The 23,580-nt window shown below is 35.2% G+C and overlaps 1 protein-coding gene across 4 annotated transcripts in view; it reads right to left on the bottom strand.

The window, feature by feature from the left end:
* OMA1 (OMA1 zinc metallopeptidase) overlaps positions 1 to 23,580 on the bottom strand; it is a 277,007-nt gene that overhangs the window by 248,811 nt on the left and 4,616 nt on the right. For 3 of the 4 annotated variants that reach the window (XM_030812909.1, XM_030812910.1, XM_003265141.3), the window contains exons 2-7: positions 20,219 to 20,734; positions 17,831 to 18,059; positions 14,553 to 14,726; positions 14,351 to 14,458; positions 11,007 to 11,135; positions 7,679 to 7,753 (exon numbers count right to left, since the gene is read on the bottom strand). In XM_030812909.1, the coding sequence (XP_030668769.1) occupies positions 7,679 to 7,753; positions 11,007 to 11,135; positions 14,351 to 14,458; positions 14,553 to 14,726; positions 17,831 to 18,059; positions 20,219 to 20,718 (1,215 nt within the window). In that variant the 5' untranslated portion in view covers positions 20,719 to 20,734. Of the gene's footprint in view, positions 1 to 2,303; positions 2,461 to 7,678; positions 7,754 to 11,006; positions 11,136 to 14,350; positions 14,459 to 14,552; positions 14,727 to 17,830; positions 18,060 to 20,218; positions 20,735 to 23,580 lie in introns of all 4 variants that reach the window. The other variant, XM_030812911.1, reaches the window with a different exon arrangement.

Here is a 23,580-nt window from a genome sequence, read left to right on the forward strand (position 1 = left end):
ATAGCTACAACTATCTGATCTTTGACAAACCTGACAAAAACAAGAAATGGGGAAAGGATTCCCTATTTAATAAATGGTGCTGGGAAAACTGGCTAGCCATATGTAGAAAGCTGCAACTGGATCTCTTCCTTACACCTTATACAAAAATTAATTCAAGATGGATTAAAGACTTATATGTTAGACCTAAAACCATTAAAATCCTACAAGGAAACCTAGGCAATACCATTCAGGACATAGGCGTGGGCAAGGACTTCATGTCTAAAACACCAAAAGCAATGGCAACAAAAGCCAAAATAGACAAATGGGATCTCATTAAACTAAAGAGCTTCTGCACAGCAAAAGAAACTATCATCAGAATAACAGGCAACCTACAGAATGGGAGAAAATTTTTGCAACCTACTCATCTGACAAAGGGCTAATATCCAGAATCTACAATGAACTCAAACAAATTTACAAGAAAAAAACAAACAACCCCATCAAAAAGTGGGCAGAGGACATGAACAGACACTTCTCAAAAGAAGACATTTATGCAGCCAGAAAACACATGAAGAAATGCTCATCATCACTGGCCATCAGAGAAATGCAAATCAAAACCACAGTGAGATACCATCTCACACCAGTTAGAATGGCCATCATTAAAAAATCAGGAAACAACAGGTGCTGGAGAGGATGTGGAGAAATAGGAACACTTTTACACTGTTGGTGGGACTGTAAACTAGTTCAACCATTGTGGAAGTCAGTGTGGCGATTCCTCAGGGATCTTGAACTAGAAATACCATTTGACCCAGCCATCCCATTACTGGGTATATACCCAAAGGACTATAAATCATGCTGCTATAAAGACACATGCACACGTATGTTTATTGCGGCACTATTCACAATAGCAAAGAGTTGGAACCAACCCAAATGTCCAACAACGATAGACTGGATTAAGAAAATGTGGCACATATACACCATGGAATACTATGCAGCCATAAAAAATGATGAGTTCGTGTCCTTTGTAGGGACATGGATGAAACTGGAAAACATCATTCTCAGTAAACTATCGCAAGGACAAAAAACCAAACACCGCATGTTCTCTCTCATAGGTGGGAATTGAACAATGAGAACTCATGGACACAGGAAGGGGAACATCACACTCCGGGGACTGTTGTGGGGTGGGGGGAGGGGGGAGGGACAGCATTAGGAGATACACCTAATGCTAAATGACGAGTTAATGGGTGCAGGAAATCAACATGGCACATGGATACATATGTAACAAACCTGCACATTGTGCACATGTACCCTAAAACCCTAAAGTATAATAAAAAAAAAAAAAAGATGTACACGGCAAAAATTAATAGCCCTAAAAGGAAAAAAGAAAAATCTACAACCATAATGAAATATTACCAAACCTCTCTTGATAACTACAAAAAAAAGGAAAAAAATTCAGCAAGAATTTAGAAGATCTGAAACAACAGAATTAACACACTTGGCAAAACTGACATCCACAGAACACTGCACCAGCAATGGCAGGATCCACTTTCAAGTGCACATCATTTTGACAAAATTGATCACATCCTGAGCCACAAAGCAAGACCCAACCCTTTTCAAAGGATTCCAATCATTCAGCATATTATCCAATCAGACTGTAACTAAGCTAGAAATCGAAAACAAAAGGTAACTTTAAAATCACCACATTTTCAAAAACTAAGCAATATACTTCTAAATAACCCATGGGTCAAAGAAGAAACCACAGTGAAAACAAGAATACATTTTAAACTGAAGAAAACATAACATATCAACCCTTGCAACATGACAAGTAAAGATGCTCTCAGAGGAAAATGTACGGCCTTAAATGTATGTACTAGAAAAAATAAGAGTTTAAAATAAATGATGGTAGTATTCATCTTAAGTTAGGGAAAGAACCGCATATGAAACCCAAAAAATGAATGCAGAATAAAATAATGAAAAAAAAATGGTAACCGACATAACAGAAAACAATTATATAATAAAGACAATAAACAAACCCAAAAGATGGTTTTGAAAAGATTGATGAAAGTGATAAAATCTAGCAAAAAAAGACAAGACACAGATCACCAATATTAACAAAGGGGACATTTAAAAGATACATGTAAAATACAGGTAATCCTTCGGACATTAAAATATAATAAGAATATATTAAAACAACTTTATGCCAATCATTTTGAAAATTTAAACAAAAATTCCTAGAAAAACTATGAAAACTGAAACAAGAAATAGAAAAATCTGAATAGTTCTATATCTATTAAAGAGACCGAATCCATAATTAAAGACAAACTCACGAAGAAATCTTCAGGCCCATATGGCTTTACCCAGGAATTCTCCAAACGTTTAAAAAATAAATATAGCTAATCTTACAAAAACTCTTCTGGAGATGAGAAAATGAAGAACACTTCCCTGATCAATTGTATGAGGCCAGCATAACTTTGATTCCAAAACCTGACAGGACATTACGAGAAAAGAAAATTCTAGGTGACAATCTCCTTTGAACATAGAGATAAACATTCTAAACTAAGCATTAAACCAATTCTAGCAATATATTAACGGATAATTGACAAAATTGGATATATTTCCCCAAAAATGCAACTTAACTTTAAAAAAAATTAATGTAATTTGCCACAATAACAGATTAAAGGAGAAAAATCATATAATCATCTCAATACAGGCAGAAAATGCAGGGGGAAGGAGAGCATCAGGAAGAATAGTTGGGCTTAATACCTAGGTGATGAGTTGATCTGTGCAGCAAACCACTGTGACACACATTTATCAATGTAACAAACCTGCACATCTGCACATGTACCCCGGAACTTAAAAGTTGAAGAAAAAATACAGAAAATGCGTTTGATAAAATTTAATATACATACATAATTTTTTTAAATCTTAGGATATTAGAAATGGAAGAGAAACTCATTTGATAAAAAAAGTATCTATAAAAAGCTTACAACAAACATAATGGTGAAATACTGAATGCTTTCTTGCCCGTAAGATTAGGAAAATACAAAGTTGCCCATCACCAACTTTGTACTAAAGTTTTTGGCTATTGCAATAAAGCAAAAATTAAAAAGCACAGTTGACCCTTGAACAACACGGACGTTAAGGGCACTGACCCCTCCATGCAGTCAAAAATCCACATATAACATTTGACTCCCCCAAAATCTAACTACTAATAGCCTACTGTTGACCTTGCCAGTAACACAGTAAATTAACATGTTTTGTATGTTATATGTATTATACACTGTATTCTTACAATAAAATAAGCTAGAGAAAGGAAAATGTTATTAAGAAAACCATAAGGAAGAGGAATATATTTACTATTCATTAAATGGAAGTGGATCATCATAAATGTCTCCATCCTTGTCTTCACAGTGAGTAGACTGAGAAGAGGAGAGTTGGTCTTGCGGTTCCGGGGTGGCAGAGGTAGAACGGGAGACAGGAGAGGCAAGCACAATCAGTGTAACTTAATGGAGATACTTTGTAATTTCTGTCGTAAAATAAGTCAAAAGTAGTCTTGAATAATCAGAATCCTTCTGCTAGATTGTCTAATGTCAATTTGTTTTCTGGCTCTACTATGTCTTTTCTACCTGGCACCATTTTGGAAGCACTCATCTCCATCAAGTCATCCTCTGTTAATTCCTCTGATAAGGTATTTCTATTAGCTCTTGAATTTCTCTAAGACGTGTATCTTGAAACCCTTCACTCCCCACCTTTTTTTGCCATATCCACAATCTTTTCATCATTTCCTTGACTTGCTCTGTGTGGTCATGCACAATATCTGGATAGTTTGCTTCATCAACAATTTATTATTTCAGGCTTGATGGCTTTCATGGCTTTTTCTATAACAATGATGCAATCTTCAGTGGTGTAATCCTTACAGACTTTCATGATGTTCTTTCGGGGTTCTCTTCCATAGCAGTAACAACCTTTCCCTAAAGTAACCTGTTGTAATAAGCCTTAAAGGTCCTTATGGCCCTCTGATCTGAGACTCAACTAGGAATGCTGTGTTTGGGGGCAAGTAGACCACTTGGATGCCTTCAGTGTTGAACTCATGGGGTTCCAGGTGGCCAGAAGAATTGAGAATGTAAAAAGAACTGGCAGTCCCGGCTGGGCGCAGTGGCTCACGCTTGTAATCCCAGCACTTTGGGAGGCCAAGGCGGGTGGATCACGAGGTCAGGAGATCAAGACCATCCTGGCTAACATGGTGAAACCCCGTCTCTACTAAAAATACAAACAATTAGCCTGGTGTGGTGGCGGGCGCCTGTAGTTCCAGCTACTCAGGAGGCTGAGGCAGGAGAATGGTGTGAACCCAGGAAGCAGAGCTTGCAGTGAGCTAAGATTGTGCCACTGCACTCCAGCCTGGGCAACAGAGCGAGACTCTGTTAAAAAAAAAAAAAAAAAAAAAAAAAGAACTGGCAGTCCTTACTGGCAAGATAATTCTTAACTTTAGGAACAAAGCATGGATGGAACCAATCCAGAAGAAGCGTTCTCATTGTGTAGCAGGCCTTTTGGCTTTACAACCAAAAGACTGGCAGCTGGTATTATCTTTTTCCTTAGAGGCTCAGGGGTTACCAGCTTTATAGATAAGGAAAGTACTTAGAAATCCAACTCCATTTCCTCAAAATAGTAGAGTTAGCATATCCCTTCTGCCTTAAATCTTGATGCTCACTTCTCTTCCATACTAATAAATGTCCTTTATGGCATTATCTTTTTCCCAGAATAGCACACTTTGATCTGCATTAAAAACCTGTTCCGGCAGCTATTCTTTCTCCTCAACAATTTTCTTAAAGTATCTGGGAATGCATCTGCTGCCTCTTGGTCAGGAGCAGCTGCTTCTCCTGTTATCTTGACATTTTTAAGCCAAATCTCTAAAACTACCAAACCATCCTTTGCTGGCATTAAATTCTCCAACTTTAGATCTTTCATCTTCCTTTTAAGTTGTAATATAATGACTTTGCTTTTTCTTGAATCATATTAGAGTCTATAGATATGCCTTTCTTATGGCAATCCTGCACCCACATAAAAGGTGCATCTTCTATACAAGATAAAAGTCTTTTGCAAAAAGTGCAAGGTTTTCATGCTTGCTGGTATAGTTGCAGCTATGACTTCACAAGTTTTCTTTTCCTTTTTTCAACGGTCCTTATTCTGGATTTATTTATTTTGAAATGGCAGGCAACCACAGCTGCAGACCTCAATCTACAGTATGTATCAAGCAACTCAACTTTTTCTTGTAATATCATGAGTTTACTTCTTGGGAACATTTCCAGTATCACTAGCAGCAACTCATATGGGTCTCATGGTATTATTCAAGGTGTTTACAGTATTGCACTAAACACAATGAAAAATATGCAAGAACTGCAAGAGACCATTTACTAAGATATTCAATTTACTGGAGAGAAAGCTGCTCACATGGAGATGATTAATGTCTTCTGGTGTTTTAAGTAGATATTCACAACATTTGAGATCACTGCATTAGCAACATGAAGTGAATACAAAACTTTAATAGTACCTAGGTACCACAATTAATTCTATGTAGTTACGTTTAATACTGCATCTTTACATTTGTTTACATTTCTCTCAACTGCAAATGGCACCATGTACGAGCTGTGTAGGCACACGTTTTGATAAATTTTCATAAAAGGTTTGTATTTTACGGTAGCAAATTATAAAATAGACTAATATCTACATGTATTTTATGCATTCATGACATATCTTTTTCTTAATTTTTTCAATATTTCTAGGCTACATGGTTCACCAAAAACATGCTGTTCAAGAGTCAACTGTATACAGATTGGAAAGGAAGAAATAAAGGTTGTTGGGTACAAGGTCAGTTATAAAAATCAATTGTATTTTTATATACAAGCAATTTACTTTAAAAATGACACTATCATGACATCAAACACTTAGCAATAAATCTAACAAAAGATGTGTAATCCCTACATACAAAAAAATTTCAAAACATTGAGAAAAATTAAACATCTAAACAAATGGGAAAATATATCATATTCAACGGATGGGACGAATCAATACTATAGACACTCGTCAAGTGTCCCCAAATTAATGTAGAAATGCAATGTAATTCCAATCAAAACTCCATGTGTTTTTCTATGTATGTATAATTTAATAAGCTGTTTCTAAAATGTATATAGAAATGCAAAGATCCAAGAATAGTCAAATCAATTCTGCAGAACAACACTGGAGGACAGAAGCTTCAGGTATCAACACTTACTACAAAGTTATAGTGATAATATGGTACTGGCTGAAACATAAACAAGCCAATGGAACAGAATAGTGTGTCTAGAAAGAGACGCCAGATATACTCCCACCTTTATGACAAAGAGACACTGAAGTCTGGTGAAAAAAAGATGACTTTTTTCAATAAACAGTGCTGAGTCTATTAGCTATCCATATGGGAAAAAAAAAAGATGTTGCCCTCTTCCTCATATTATATATTTTAAAAATAGTAAAGTTTCTTAGAAATAAAGCAGGAATAACTTACTGAGATAAACAAAGATTTCCTAACCAGAACACAGAACACACTTAACATATAGGGAAAATTTGACAGACTGGAGTACATTAAAATTAGGAAATTCTTAATACAGCCAATCTGTGGTCCCCTTATTTGGGAACTTCTTTGTGTATGCAGTCTGATAATTCACTTAACCATATTTATTTAACATTCAAAGAACTGATTTTGCTTTTGTGAAGGAGTAATACCTTGATTTATGAAATTAAATCCACAAAACTTATGAGAGGTTCAAATAAAATGATTAATAGTTTTAATAACTACCAGAAACATAACAAAGGATCAAATACAATTTGAATTTAATATGTGAAGTGGCATTGTTTTCCCTCATATTTTAAAATGCAGTTTTACTTCTAATCTTAAATGCTACTAATAACACTGAGTTATCACAGGTGATTAAAAATAGCTGCCAGGTGCCCTGTTAAGTAGACAGGAACAAAGTCAACTTAAATAAAAGTAAAGGCCCAGAGCTGCTCTCTATGGCTAGCAAAAAAAAAAAAAGCCATCTGCTGCAACAAAAATAACCTAAATGTCTGTTCATCTACTGTTTATTCAAATGGTAGAAAATCAGTTTGCTTAGCCAAGATCATAGCTACAACAGGATTAACCTATCTTCAAGTAGGGGAAAACAACTACCTATCATCCTGTTTACTCAAAAAGCCTCCTTAGATCAGAGAAGCAAGGGGTAAAATATTGGAGTACTGGAGTAAAATAAAGACAGCATTAACCTTCCAGAGGGACAAATGTTAAAAGGCCAGAGGGGATGACATATTACATAACCAAATGTTTTAAAATTTCAATTTATATGTTTCATGTCTATAATCAAAAAGTTTATACATGCAAAAAATTATTTCCAATCAAGAACTTTCTTTTAATAGAACCTGATAATTACTATAATCTTATGGATTCTGTCTAAGGCATAATATAGCTTCAAATATAGAAGGGAATTGAATATCTTCAGTTATACATTCTTTCAAGGTCCATAATCTTCAAATTTCTAGATTAACAGAAATTGCATAAAGGGCTAATATAGTCCGACTCTCATTCTCTGCTTATGCCAAGCCTCGTTAAAATAACACACATTTATCTTTCAGCCTGGGAAGGGCATTACGTATTCTCAACTACTAAACACTTTACCTTTGCAGCAAGCAGTAGTCCAATTTTATCAGCTTCAGCCTCCAATTTTCTGCTGTATGGTCTATTAAACATATACTAAGAAGAAATAGGACAGAAAAGCTCCATTAAGACAATTTATTTCATGACAAAAGGAGTAACAGAGAGATTTTTAAAAAAAGTTTCATGGAGTATCTAGAATAAAATTCCTATACTGTCTACTAACATTAAAATAACTCCATGATATAAAATATAAACACAGCCTTTATTTCCCTGATTAGAAATTAATACTTTAAAAAATGATAAGAAGTCATGCCTATAAATTTCTTGACAGTCTGTAGTAAAGGAATTTACTTCTATTTTTCCAATTATAGTCTCCACCTACTGAGTACAGGATTCACTAAGAAAGCTTATTGATGACAGGTTTTTAATATGGTCAAGGAATATTTTGACCTTGAGTTTTAAAAGAAAATCAAGAAAACGTAGGTATATAATATCCAATGACACTACTAGACAATTTATTTCAGTAAGAAAATTAACCATATAGCAGAATGCTCTTTCTTTGATAAATTATCTTAATTTCCTTTTTCTTTTCTAAGTATTGATTAGTTGGGAAAATGAAATTTTCTTCTGACTTCAATAAAAAACACACATAGATATAGTAACTTTAATTTTCCTAATTACTTGTATTTATGTGAATGCTTTCCAGTTAAATTCTAATTTTCAGTAAGTACTAAAACTTTGTAGGAGATGGATCAATAGGCAGGACTTTTGAGAAAAGAGCTATTAATTGGGGAAGCAATCTTTCAAAGGTAGCCACATGTCTGTGATGGCCTGAAATAATATAATAAATCTGATACACAGTATGTGACCATTAGAAATGACTTCCTTCCTTTTCAATCAGTCTGTTTTAGGTCGATGATGTATATCCTGAAGTGCCTTCACTCCCCATGAGCAGGCTGCATGTGCCCCCATCAAGTCTATTGATAGCATAAGGATTTAAAACTTTGGCTTTAAAAAGAGAGAAACTTAAGTTCAAGTCCAAATACTGTTAACTTATTGTTAACCCTGAGCTAATTGTTTAACCCCACTAAACCCAGTAGTATCATATCTAAAACGAAGCTAGTAACAGTTCCAAGCTCACAGAGCTGCAGAGGGGATTAAATGAACAAAAATAATAGCTCATATTTATTGAGTCCTTATTTGTGCCAGGTACCATGCTAAGTGCTTTAAATTAATGTTTCTAAACCTAGTGTGATTTTGTCCTCCAGGGACATTTACAAATGTTTGGAAATATTTATGACTGTTATAACTGAGAGGAGGGAGAGCTACTGACATCTAGGGAATGAGGGTCAGAAACGCTACAAAACATCCTACAGTGCACAGGACAACTTCCCCACAACAAAGAATTATCCAGTCCAAAGTGTGAGTAGTGCTGAGACTGAGAAATCCTGCTTTAAATGTATCATTCGGTCCTCACAACAGATGAACCTCAGCAATTCTCACACCCTAATGACTTCACTATTAACATTCCTCTCTGCTCTCCAATCACACTGAGCAACTTTCCAGAGAGAAACATTTCCTTGTCACCAAAATTATTGAGAGGCCTTGATTTAGGGAAAAAGAATCCAAATAGAATCATTCGTACTTTATTTTCATTGAAGAATTACAGTGAAGTGGCAGAATTTATCAAGTATTTCAAGAAAGAAATAGCTACATGTTATCTTTCTTATGACCAACTCTGCTGATTCCATTACAAAAAAAGCAATCTATAGATAGATGGGGAAAATAACTACACTAATTCTTTTAATTTCCGGCAGGTCAGTGACAAAACAAAATTCAAAATATGAGATCCTATAACCTAAGGAATAACCAATCTTTTATTTTCTCTTTAAGAACCTTTACTTCAATATAAATGAAGCCAAATGACATGTTAATACTGAATAACAGACTTAGTTATCCAATCTCAAAAACAATTTGTCTCATAGAATTTTGCACATTAGATTTAAACAGCACCCAGATGGCACTCTGATGGGTACTCCACAAATCATTAAATAAACAAATAACGGATTGTTCCTAAATAACCAAACCTCCTGGGACAAGAGGAAATATTCAAAGAAAGATGTAAAACAAAATAATCATGGTTAACAAAGTAGTTATAAAAATGGCAAGACCTACTTTCAGTATTACAGTGCTTTGGACAAAATGAGGCACTCAATACATTTTTGAGATGATTATTATACATAAGCACTAAAAACAAAAGTTAACAAACACCTAGTAAGACTTTCCTTTCAATATTTTCAAAGCAATGATATTTTAACAGAGTGAGAAGGAAGGAAGGGTGGTAAAGTAGCTTTAGCCAATTCTGTGCCCATTAAAGTTCAGAGGTTTTAACAGTGCCGCATTAAAACGCAAATACAGTTGGCTCTCTATATCTGTGGATTATGCACCTGGTGGATTCAACCAATTTGGATAGAAAATATCTATGAAAAAACAATTAAAAAAACTACAACTTAAAAATATATATATATAGTAAAATAACTACATAGCATTTACATTGAATTATAAGTAATCTACAGATGATTTAAAGTATATGAGAGGATGTGCATGGTTACACGCAAATACCATGCTTTTTTTGTTTTTTTTGAGATGGAGTCTCACTCTGTCGCCGAGGCTGGAGTGCAGTGGCGCGATCTTGGCTCACTGCAAGCTCCGCTTCCTAGGTTCAAGCCATTCTCCTGCCTCAGCTTCCTGAGTAGCTGGGACTACAGGTGCCCACCATGATGCCTGGCTAATTTTTTTGTATTTTTAGTAGAGACGGGGTTTCACCATGTTAGCCAGGATGGTCTCGATCTCCTGACTTCGTGATCCGCCCACCTCGGCCTCCCAAAGTGCTGGGATTACAGGCGTGAGCCACGGTGCCCGGCCAATACCATGCCATTTTTTATCAAGGACTTGAGCATACTCAGATTTTGGTATCCACGAGAAGTCCTGTATACCAAGGGATGGCTGAATTTGGGGGAGGGGGGAGTCATTCAGTTACTATGAAAGGAAGGGTCAGTGGCTGGATTTTCTCTCTGTAAAACCAATAAATATATTTTTAAAAATTATATTAGCCAAAAGTTGCCAAGCCCTTCTAACTATCCATACCTATCATTTGAGAGATGTAGTATTCCTTAAATATTCATATATAAGAATATTCCCTAAAAATGAGAAAACATAAGACACTAAAAATTCATACCCATATTTCATAGTAAAATGTAAAAACATCTCTGGATTTGCTGCTTTACAGTAGTATTAAAATATCTTCACCACAGGCTATGATCAATTCAAGTTATTGTCTCAGACTTACCTCCTGCAATTTAGACTGTATCCACTGGCACAAAAGTGCCAAGCTATCTCGAGGACAAATGGCCCAAATCATTGTGAGGAAAATCATACCTAGGAAATCCAACAAATGAACCATGCCAGCCTTTTCTGCCTAAGAATAATCAAAATAATAAAAATTATATTTCATTCATCGAGACAATAAATGCTTACATTTTCTAGTTCATCATGTGTTACAATTACCTGACCTTCTCCACCTAAGACTGAGAGTTCTCTTTTTCTTCTTTTGCTAATTCTTTCCTGGTCTGTTTTTCCCTTCCTTGGTTTATCTACTTATATACCTATTCATTCATTTAACTAGTATCTACTGAGCCACTTACTATTAGAGGATATAAACCTACAGTTTCTTATATTAACAGGCATAATAATCTTGTGAAATAGCTACAATTTTCCCTACATTTATAGATAATGAAACTGAGATAGAGAGAGGTTAAAAGAGTTGCCCAAATTTGCACAGTTATTACTAAAAGGACCAGAAATCAAACAGGGTCAGTTTTAGTTTTTAATATAGTTGCATCATTTTAAAAAATCAAATAAATGTTTTATTTTACTAATATTTTTGGATAAAGACTAAACACTACCTAACATATGAAGCACTTAAAACAAGAAAAAATTCAGAAAAAGACTGGAAGTTTATTTTAAATAAAAGTATTCTGGTCTTCAAGACCTAATATATGAAACATTATTCATTTATACAAGTTTGTAAATTTGTAAGTCTAGTATTTATCATGAGAGAATTGGGTTCTATGAATTTTTGTATTTACTTAGTTACCAAAAAATATTTTTCATAAAATAGTTTTGAGTAGTAATATCTAAATATAAGTTTAATGAACTAGATTGTTTATGGTTTGCCATTAAAGGTGATTAGTAAATGTTAATGTGGTAATGCTGAAACTGATAAAATAGCAGTCATTACTCGAATGTATGAAAAATGACTGAAAACTAAAAACAATGACTTAGAATATTGTCCCTTAACAAATATTGTACCCTCACAAAACATACTTTACCTCCTTATATTTGCCTCATTACTTTGCCTCAAAACACAACTGTGTGTTTTGAAAAACAATTATGGATTTTTCTTTTTATTTTTTTTTTGAGACAGTCTTGCCCTGTTGCCCAAGCTGGAGTGCAGTGGCAAGGTCTCGGCTCACTGCAACCTCCGCCTCCGGGTTCAAATGTTTCTCCTGCCTCAGCCTCCTGAGTAGCTGGGATTATAGGCACCTGCCACCATGCTCAGCTATTTTTTGTATTTTTAGCAGAGATGGAGTTTCACCATGTTGGCCAGGCTGGTCTGGAACTCCTGATCTCGTGATCTGCCCGCCTCAGCCTCCCAAAGTGCTGGGATTACAGGGGTGAGCCACTGCGCCCAGCCCAATTATGGAATTATTTTAACATGAAAAAGTGAAACTCAAAATAAGGAAGTCATTATAGAAGAGAAAGCCCTTGTTATTAAAAAATATAATTGCTATTATACAGTCTTAGAAAATTGGACACACACAAAAAGCTGTATTTGTAGAATAAAGAAAACATAAAAGCCTAGATAAAATCAAAATTGAGACTCCCAAAAGAGAAAATATTGTGCTGACAATATTTAAGATCTCTGCAAAAACATATTAATAACTATGTTCTATTTTTAAGGCGGTTGTTTGCTTTGTACATCTCATCTACTACTGTTCTTGCACCGATAGAGATGACAGTACACTGAATATGAGGCACTGAACTAGATGCCTGAAACACAAATGTACTGAATAGTAACACCTTTCAAATGCTAAAATGGCCAAAACTGATTTTGCAGATATGAAGTTATCTTGAAAGATATTGGAGTGCATATAATAACACTGCTTAGATGTATTCTTGTGTATATTTGTTTAAGAAAAAAAAAGATTCTTTTTCTTACTTTTTTGTTTGAGATAGTGTCTCACTCTGTCACCCAGGCTGGAATGCACTGATGCGGTCAGGGCTCACTGTAGCCTTGATCTCCCAGGCTCAAGCAATCCTCCTGCCTCAGGCTCCAGAGCAGCTGGAACTACAGGTGTGAGCCACCATGCTCAGCTAAAATTTTTCTGTACAGACTGAGCCTATGTTGCCCAGGCCAGTCTCAAACTCCTGGGCTCAAGCAATCCTCCTGCCTCAGCCTCCCAAAGTGCTGGGATTACAGGTGTAAGCCACTGCACCCAGTCGAGAAAAATGTTTTTAAAATCTTCCTGTAACTCAGAAGAAATCAAGGAGATAATTACTTTCAGTGTTTCAGAAAAACACTTTAGCCCATCTCATCTTGTTGATAGTCTAAGGAATAGGTAGAATTTGAGATGACTCTTAGAAGGATCAGAATCATTATCATTTCCATTTGAAGTTAATGTTACTTGTATTTCTGATTTAGCATTTCAGTCACTTCACTATGTACCTTTGTGTTTACAATTAAAAAAATACTTCTCTCTAATGTAGACAAAAGAGCCATTTATATTTTTAAATGAGTAACAATTTAAAAAATGTGTGAAACAGATGTGTTATTTTCCTGGACTCATATCAAGATGAACAGACATGTATTCACAGGAGCATACATCAACTTGAATTCTATGATCTATAAGCAAAGCACTGCTAAAAACCAGGTAACTATGGTAAAAGGAAGAAACACTGGACTAACATACAGAAGACCCAGGTTAAAGTCCCAATTCGGTTACTTTGTCAGGTTAGTCATGTTACTGTTTTTCTAAACATTAGTTTTCTCTTATATAAAATAGTAATAATAAATATATACCTCTCATTAGATATTAAAATTATGAATGAGAAGCTACATATACTAAAAAGCTCAGTAAACTGTAAAATGGCAAGGTATTGTTATTGCTCTGCATTAATTATACATGACACATCATTCTAGACATTCTCAAAGATGCTCCAAGCTATCCTCTGAGAATGAATAAAAAAGAAAGATGATTTACCCACTTAAATAGTAATATCACTTCCCTACAATTAATTTTCTGACTAGATTACAAGTATATTAATAATTACAGAAAGTTTAAAATTTAATTTGAAATAATTAGAGGTTGAGAATAATTACTCTTTAGCAAAAGAGACAGGTGATAAAAATAGTATTTAAGAAAAATCTTATTCAGTATCAAATACTAAAGACCATAAAAATTCTCAAAATTAGCCAATCACATTGTTTTCAGGTAGCAGACAAAGGCAATTACTCAAAACTAAAAGTCCATCATTTTTAAAAAAGCTGAAAAAAATCAGTTCTTTAAAAGACTTAACTTGTTAACTTCAAAGCAGTTTTTCCAAACCTGAACATTCATTTTGGGTACTTACAGCATGCCCAAGTACTGCATGTGCTATTTCATGGCCCAGAAGGAAAGAAAGTTGATGAATATCGGTTACACTATTTAAAAATCCAGTGAAAACAAACATTTGTCCGTTCTGCACCACAAAGAAAATAATGTAAGCAATTAGAACATCATAAAAAATGACAATAAATTTAACAATTATAATGCGTTTGAGAACATTTACTTACTGGAAGCACGAAGGCATTAATAATTGGGGAATCAACCACATGAATAACCCAATTGATCTGAGAGATCCCAGGAACATCTTTATTGCATTCAATTAGATGACAAAGCACTTCTTTAACAGCCAGGTATCGGGCATCTTTCTCAGTTAGCATATCATTTTCAAATTCTTCCATCCACTGAAAGATTAAAAATTACTTCTTATTTTAAAAGAGCACTACAAAATGCTTACTCTGCTTCATGGAAAGTTATATGGCTACTTATCGTTGAACATTTTAAGTTTTAATTATATAAAAATCTGCATATATTAAGCACTCAAATTTCTCAAATCTGAATTATTCATGCAAAGACAATGTGGTTTCTCACAAAGGAATAAATTCTAATACTAAGTTTTTTTTATGAATAGATTGACATCAAAATTTCACTCTTTTCAATTAAACTACAAAAGAATACTTAAGTATTCTTTCTTAGGAAAGTATGCTTTCCTAAGCATTTTAGATAACACTGCCTAGGCCAGGCAAGATGGCTCATGCCTGTAACCCCAGAACTAGGGGAGGCCAAGGCAGAAGGATCACCTCAGCTCGTAAGTTCAAGACCAGCCTGGGCAACATGGTGAAACCCCGTCTCTACCAAAAACACAAAAAATTAGCCAGGCGTGGTGGCATGCACCTGTGTTCCCAGCTACATGGGAGGCTGAAGTGGGAGGATCGCTTGAGTCTGGGAGGCGGAGGTTGCAGTGAGCTGAGATCTCACCACTGCACTCCAACTCCAACCTGGGAGATAGAGTGAGGACCCATCTCGAAAAGAAAAGAAAAGAAAAGAAGACAGCCTAGAGAACTTAAGATTTCATCTAAGTAAAATACAAAAGAAAATTAAATTCACAATGCATTGAACAGAAAAACACTCTATTCTTAATAAGAAAGTTAAACTACCAAAATAGACATTTCATTAATTTTAAGGGGTTTTATTCACAGATTGAAAGGAAATTACTGAAATCTCAGAACTAATGAGCATTATCACTGTCTCTACAAGATGCTGATTAAGACTAGCCACCAAAGAAGATACTTTTTCTGAAGTTATATTCATGAGAGCTCTTTCAAGTGTACTGAGAAAATTAAAAATGTTCTGAAATATTACTTTAACTTTCATAAAGTGTATGCTTTCTTTCACTTAAGAATCAACAAGTGGCTGGGCATGGTGGCTCATGCCTCTAATCCCAGCACTTTAGGAGGCCGAGGTGGGCGGATCACGAGCTCAGGAGATCGAGACCATCCTGGCCAACATGGGTGAAACCCCATCTCTACTAAAAATATAAAAATTGGCCAGGTGTGGTGGCGCACGCCTGTAGTCCCAGCTACTCGGGAGGCTGAGGCAGGAGAATCACTTGAACCCTGGAGGCAGAGGCTGCAGTGAGCCAAGGTAGCCCCACCACTGTACTCCATGTACTCCAGCCTAGGTGACAGAGGTGAGACCCTCTCAAAAAAAAAAAAAAAAAAGAATCAACAAGTTAGAAACTTTTCTCCCTGAGATGCATTACAAAGAGATTATGTTACAGAATATGAACTTACAAGTAGTCTTTATCTGAAAGACTTAAGCATAATTCACCAATGTGAACTGCCTAAAACAAACAAAAACCCCCACTATTAACTCTTCTGAAGTAGATAAAACAAGAATGTAATTATAGCACTTTATAATATCCCTATAAAAACATGTGTTTAAATTTTCCTATCACGCAGGTATTACTTTTGTAGCTAATATGAGAAAAAAAGAAAAATGCATCTATGTCTATATGTATATACACATACACAGATATATATAAATTTTTAAAAATTTCTTAGCAATGTGAATGGTAAAAGATGTACTAATACTAGGCCTGTCTCAATCTTTCCAGAACACTTTCCTTAAACCTGCCTCCAACAAAATCCTAAGAAACATCTCAAATCTCTGTATATACTCTACTACAAGAGATTGGTCTTGCCTAGATTAAGAACAATTTTTAAACTAAGAAAACGTTACTTCTTTTTTTTCATAGTAACTTTCCATTGACAAATTCAGAAGTTCATTTGGAATAAAAAGATTTAACCATGCCGGGCGCAGTAGCTCACACCTGTAATCTCAGCATTTTGGGAGGCCGAGACAGGTGGATCACCTGAGGGCAGGAGTTCGAGACCATCCTGGTCAACATGGTGAAATCCCATCTCTACTAAAAAAATTAGCCAGGCGTGGTGGTGCACGTCTGTAGTCCCAGCTACTCTGGAGGCTGAGACCAGAGAATAACTTGAACCTGTAAGGCAGAGGTTGCAGTGAGCCAAAATGGCACCACTGCAGTCCAGCCTGGGCGACAGAGCAAGTCTCTATCTCAAAAAAAAAAAAGATTTAGCCATGCCAAAGCTGTCAAGTGAGGCTACTGGACATGAATTCAACAAATATTAATTGAGCCACAGGGCACATAACATGTATATATGTGCTATGAACTGGAGAAAAAATGACCTCTGTCCCTAAGAAACTCACTAGGGTACAAAATGTTTAACTACCTGAGTTACTATACTTTCCAAAGACGTAAGACTTCTAAGTTACAACTTAAATTTGGATTCAAAAAATATAATAAATTGCTAAAACTGATGTTTGGAAAAAAAATCTTGTATTACTTGATTTTCAAGGTATAAGAATTCTGACTATAAATCTATTTATTCAGTAAATATATACTAAGCACTACTCTTACATACTGTGTTAGTATTTAAAATAAAACCATAAACAAAACAGGTAATATCCCTGCCCCCATGAAGCTTAGTCTAACAAGGAAGACAGACTATCAAAAAAATAATTATGCAAATAATTATGTTACTCTCATGAGTGCTTTGAAGGAAAAGTACAGTATGCAGAGAAAAAAAGCCTAGGAGACCTAATCCCAATAAAGCCAAGCAATGGGCACAACTACAAATGAGCTGGTTCATAATTCAGTCGGTATGAAGGATACCTCCTAGGGCCTGATCCAGTCACCCTGCCTGACCCAGTCTGGATAATCAAGGAAGGCTTTCCTGAGAAAAGTGACATTTAAGGTGAAATGTGCTGAGCAGGAGCTAGCTGGGTGAATGCCAGGAAAAGCAACGTAGGCAGTAGGAATACTAAGTGTGAAAGGTCTGAGGCCTTCTGGAAAAAAAAAAATGCTAATTTCCTATCAAAGACTAAAATTAAAAAACAACGTATCTTTCATATTTAAGATACTTTCCTACTTTGAGTGTTATATTAAGCAGTCTAATTAAAAACAATTCTTACTACTTACTGCTTCATATTCCAGTTCTGATAAAAGTCTGAACTGCTCTTTCCCCAATAATAGTAGCTTCCTCCTTCCTGTGACTGGACTTACTTCCAGGTGAGTAAAATAAAACACCACAAAGAGCAATCCAAAACTACTCAAACCAAGGAATAGCTTCCATTTATTCTTCCTTATATTTTCTTTAAATAGTTCCTTCTTGTTAGGAGGAAGTGCCTGCCACCATTTCCTTATGCCCCTAAAGCAAAAAGAAAAATTCAAAGTTCTGATAATCATTCCAGCACATATCACTAAAGCTCAAATGCATACACTAGAATTTTATGTCCTCAAACACCTGAATTTGTATGATATATTTCGCTGAATACATCGCTTTTCCAATTAATAAAATTCTTAGCTAGAATTTTATGTCCTCAAACACCTGAATTTGTATGACATATTTCGCTGAATACATTGCTTTTCCAATTAATAAAATTCTTAGCTAAATGATGAAAAAATAATCGATGATGTAAAGTTACAGTTAAAAAATTCTAACATTCATCAAAATTTTCTTCTTCAGCTATTTTAAGGATAAACACTAAATGAGATACTAGTTTACTATAACTACCACTGGTTAATATTTATTACTATCTAGTACATGCAAAATTCTCTCTCTCTCTCTCTCTCTCTCTCTCTCTCTATATATATATATATATATATATCATCTCATTTAATCTTCACAATAACCCTGTTACAGAAGAGAAAATTGTTAGGTAACTTGTCCATGGCCACTGAGGTAATAAGAGGAAAACCAAGCAATGAAGGCAATGACATTCCAGAGTCTGACCACTTAGCCACTTAATAGGGATAAATGCCTAAATAATTATGTAAGAGGTTACAGTACAATAAATCTATACCTGGAACCACTATTTTTCGCACTGCTCCTCAGACCTCCAACACAATGTGCCAGCGATTCAACAAGGTACAAGGGAAACTGCCTCAGCATTCATTTTGGAAATAAATAGTGCTCAGTAGCAGAAAGTCCACTATCCTCTTTAGAACGTGAGAGATAACAAGATCATAGATACTCATAAGAAAGTGGGAGATTTTATAGATAACATCTGAGAAGGTCCAATTTCTACCAGGCAACAATACTCTCTGCCACTTAGCAGTGTTCAGAAACATTTTGACAACAAGCAATGTTTTCAATACTGGGACAAAAATTTTCCTTGTGAGTTGATCTGTAAAATCACAACAAAAATTTACCATATGTACATCATTCTCTTGATAAAAATTTATTTTACAAAATAACTTCTTCAAGTTCTCTTTGTGAAGTGACACACCCCAATGCCTTTACACAAAGTGTGTCCATTTAAAGGGACATAAATCACACTATCGAGTATACTTATTTCCTATTTAAAACTTTACATGACATTATCCTTTATTTAAAATGTATGAAAGACATATTCTAAATGAAAAATTTTAGGTGATCAACAATTGTAACAAAAACAAGAAAGTTACAAATAAATAATTTAAAAGGATGAGGACACATTAGAAATCAGAAAGAGCATCCCAAGAACCTGGGATGAGTGTATTACCTCAACCAATAGTCAATACAGCTTTATCTCTTTTGGGTGCCAACACCAAATCATGAAAAACACAATAAGTTACAAATAGAAGTTCTTGGTTTTTGATCAAAAGCAAACTGGTTTGGTTCATGTCGTAGTAAGAAGGCTAGAAGGGACTTCACAGTCATCAAACACAAGAAAGCTTTATGAAGAAACAGTGATTAGCTTTCTTCAATCTTCATAAAACAAATAAGAGAAAAAGGGTTAAAGCACTATCAAGCTGTGAAAATATTATTATAAAGGATCACCAAGAAAAAAAAAACAAAGATTTGTTGGGAACAGAATAGAAAAAAAATAAGCATTAATGACTTAAGAGTTAACTAGGAGTGGGCCCACCCTTATATAAGCAAAGTTCCTCAGTTTTATGATTTGCTGCCTTAAATTCCACAAATTAAAAAGAAAGGTTTCTAAGTACTCTTCTTATATATAAGTGATAACCAACACTTCTGATCCATATATCCTAAGATCTTGTAATCATAAATATAAGATTTTTTAATGCCTATACAAAATGTAAGAATAACTTTTTAAAGAGATCACATTTCTATACTATAAATTAGTATGCAGGAAATTGTGTCAAGATTATTAAATCATACATAACAAAATTGGGCAGGACCTACTGTTTAGAAACTTCACTTTGAGCTAAATGGGGGGAGACAGGGGATCTGACAAGGTTTCTTTAAAAGTACAGTTTTATAAATAAAAAAATTAATTTCTAAAAGTTAATATAAGTTAACACAAAATATTAATGCAAAAAGTTAATACAAAAGTTTATTTTTCTAAAAAAGCATTTTACCTGCCTACAATGATTGCAAATAACTTCTGTACCGGTTTAAGAATCATCAACAAGAGAGGAACCGGAGCAGCTTGAAACCGTGGAGAAGTGTGGAAATTCCTAATAGCTCTTATGGAAGAAGGGCTTAGAGGATGCGATACTGACAGACTAGGGACTGCTGTAACTTCTTTTCTTAGTAGCTGTCTTGAAAAAGCGTCATTCCATACAGTACATTTGCTGGTAATCATCCAAATTTCCTTACTTTTGGTACTTGAGAGGCCTCCTGTTCTTTTGTTGTTAAAAGTCCTATAAAAATGAAAGCTTCCAGGCAGAAAAGTCCACCTATCACACGGATTTACTCCCAGTCCCTGATACTTATTTACTATATGGTTAACTTGTACTTGATGACAGCCCTGTGAGGTTGATGCTAACGTGTTACATTTTCTCCAGTTAGACAGTGAATTAAATCGGAAGAAAACATGGTTTCTAGCAGCAGACTGCAATCCACAGATGAAGCTCATTTTTTCACTCGATTACCTGAAACACAAAAAATAAACTATAAATATCTGTGGAAAATATTTACTTACCAAACAGGGACTATAACACTTATTAAATAGGTGTGTCAGTTGTTCTTCTAACACATCTCAGGCTAAATTACCTTGGGTTTCAACTCATCACCCCTAGAGCAACGCCTTTCGGCAAGATAAACCAGAGTTTACTATGCAACGTGTACTTTAGAAGCTTGAATTTTTTTCATTTCATTTTTAATTTTTAGTTAGGGAAGAGCCATTTTTATTTTAATGGCAAATTATTTGAGCAATAAAGTGGATTAGATAAAAACAATAGTAAAACTTTATCAGTTTGCAATAACTGGAAGGAAGCATATAATACAGAATAGTAAAATCTAACTTATAAAATGCACTGGACATTAGGCAATGAAGAACAGTGATCCCTAAGAGATGGGAAACAGAGCCCTACAACTGTCCTAGCTTATTGCCTGGAGAGTGCTTCCAGGCCACAATGCAGACAGGGTAAACCTAGGTGGAGCCCAGTGGTTCCCCTAAATCGAAGAGATAAAGCTGGGAGGTCAAATAAACCAAGGTTGCTAGAGCTCACAGGACAGAGGACAAGAGAAGACAAGAGCTGCACAGAGAAATAACTCTAGAGTTCTGCAGAGAATCCCCCTCCCATATTCAGCTGAGTCCTGTCTGGGCCTATGTGTAAGAAAATCCCCTGGAGCTGGGAAAGGACCACCTGAAAAGATGGGAGGGAACAATATACAGGGCTCACACAGGGCATGGTATACTGCCTATTCCCCCCCACCATTCAAAGTGGAAAACCTTATCATTCGTGGGTAGAGTACTCACAAGGGTTTTGCCTCAACATTAGAGAAAGATTAGTCCGAGACCGAAAGCTGCTCTGGCCCCACCTAACAAATATTAAAAGCAACACCCAAAAAGATTAAATGCTTCCAAGCAACAACTGCATCCCAGGAAAAAAAAAAATCTAAATAGGTATTAGGACACAAAACTATTTAGCACTTAACAAGGTGCAATTTACAATTAAAAATCACCAAGCATGCAAGAAGCAAGATATGTGATCCATAATTAGAAGAAATATCAATCAGTGGAAACTAACTCCTAAATAAACAAATAACAGCATTAGTAGATAAGGATATTAGTTATTGTAACTATACTGCACATGTTTAAGAAGCTAAAGGAAAATATGAGCATGTTATGTAGAGATATGTAATATATTTCTTTAAAAGACCTAAACTTTTAGACAAGAAAACTGTAAGAACTAAGATGAAAAACATACTGGATGAGACTAACAGCAGATTAACATTGTAGAAATAAAGATTTGTGACTTTGAAGACATATCAATAGAAACCATCTAAAATGAAATGCAGAGAGAAAATGCAATAATAAAAAAAGGCACAGGGCATCAATGAGGTATGCAATAACTTCAAGTGGCCTAATATTCATCTAACTGAAGTCCCCAAAAAGCGGGGGAGGGACATGTAGACAGGAAAAAAAAAAAAACACTTGAAATAATGGCCAAAAAGTTTTCTAAACTTGATGAAAACTATAAAACCACAAATGCAAAAAGTTTAACAAATCCTACACAAAAGAAACACAAAGGAAAAAAACTACAAGGCACATAACTTGTTAAAATCAATGAAAGATAAAATCTTAAACTTGACATCTTAGATGAACTGTATAAATTCATTGAAAAACACAAAAAGGGCTGGGCATGGTGGCTCACACCTGTAATCCCGGCACTTTGGGAGGCTGAGGCAGGTGGATCACTTGAGGTCAGGCGTTTGAGGCCAGCCTGGCCAACAATGTGAAACCCCGTCTCTACTAAAAATACAAAAATTAGCCAGGTGTGGTGGCACTTGCCTGTAATCCCAGCTACTCGGGAGCTGAGGCAGGAGAATCGCTTAAACCCGGGAGGCGGAGGTTGCAGTGAGCCGAGATGGGGCCACTGCATTCCAGCCCGGACAACAGAGTGAGACTCTGTCTCAAAACAAACAAACAAACAAAAAAAAAAAACACGAAAAACACAAGAAAGTACATACTCTGATTCCATCTCTATAATATAAACTGCAAAAAATGCAAACTAATCCATAGTGACAGAGAGATCAGTGACTGCTTGAGGAGTTGTAGGAAAAAAGCAGCAGGGGAAAGGATTACAAAGAGTGGCGCTTGCCTGTAAACCCAGCTACTTGGGAGGCTGAGGCAGGAGAATCACTTGAACCTGGGAGGCAGAGACTGCAGTGAGCCAAAATTGTGCCACTACACTCCGGCCTGGGCAACAGAATGAGAACCTGTCAAAAAAAAAAAAAAAAAAAAAAAACCCAAAAACAAAAAACGAAAAAACCCAGATTGAGGGAATCTAAATATGAGTTGAATTTCAAGTTGTTTTAGGTAATTATTATTTTCTTAGGTGATAATATTGTGGTTATGTGACTATTTTATTCCTGAGATACTTGCTGAAGGATCTGTTCATGATAAATAACTCACTTTCAAATTATACAGCAAAGGTACACACACAAAGGACATAGTCAATAAACAAAATACCAGCAATCATTGTATCTCAGTGATAGTTACATATGTGTTCCTTAAATTTTTCTGCATGTTTCAAATTCTTCATATAAAAGTTGGGGAAAAAAATATGTAAAACTCAACCTACGCTAATACGATATTATCTAGAAAGATGCTTCAGGACTACCAGTTTTAATAGTATTATCTATATATCAAACTATTTGAAAATTACTCAAATTTATTTTTTATGTAATTTATACATCCTGCCCTTGCACTGTTAATGTATAATGTTAATAAAGGGCATGCTAAGTAAAACATTAACTTTGAGTTAACCCT

The sequence above is a fragment of the Nomascus leucogenys genome, chromosome 5 (assembly GCF_006542625.1).
Source record: "Nomascus leucogenys isolate Asia chromosome 5, Asia_NLE_v1, whole genome shotgun sequence".
In the NCBI taxonomy this organism is placed as follows: domain Eukaryota; kingdom Metazoa; phylum Chordata; class Mammalia; order Primates; family Hylobatidae; genus Nomascus; species Nomascus leucogenys.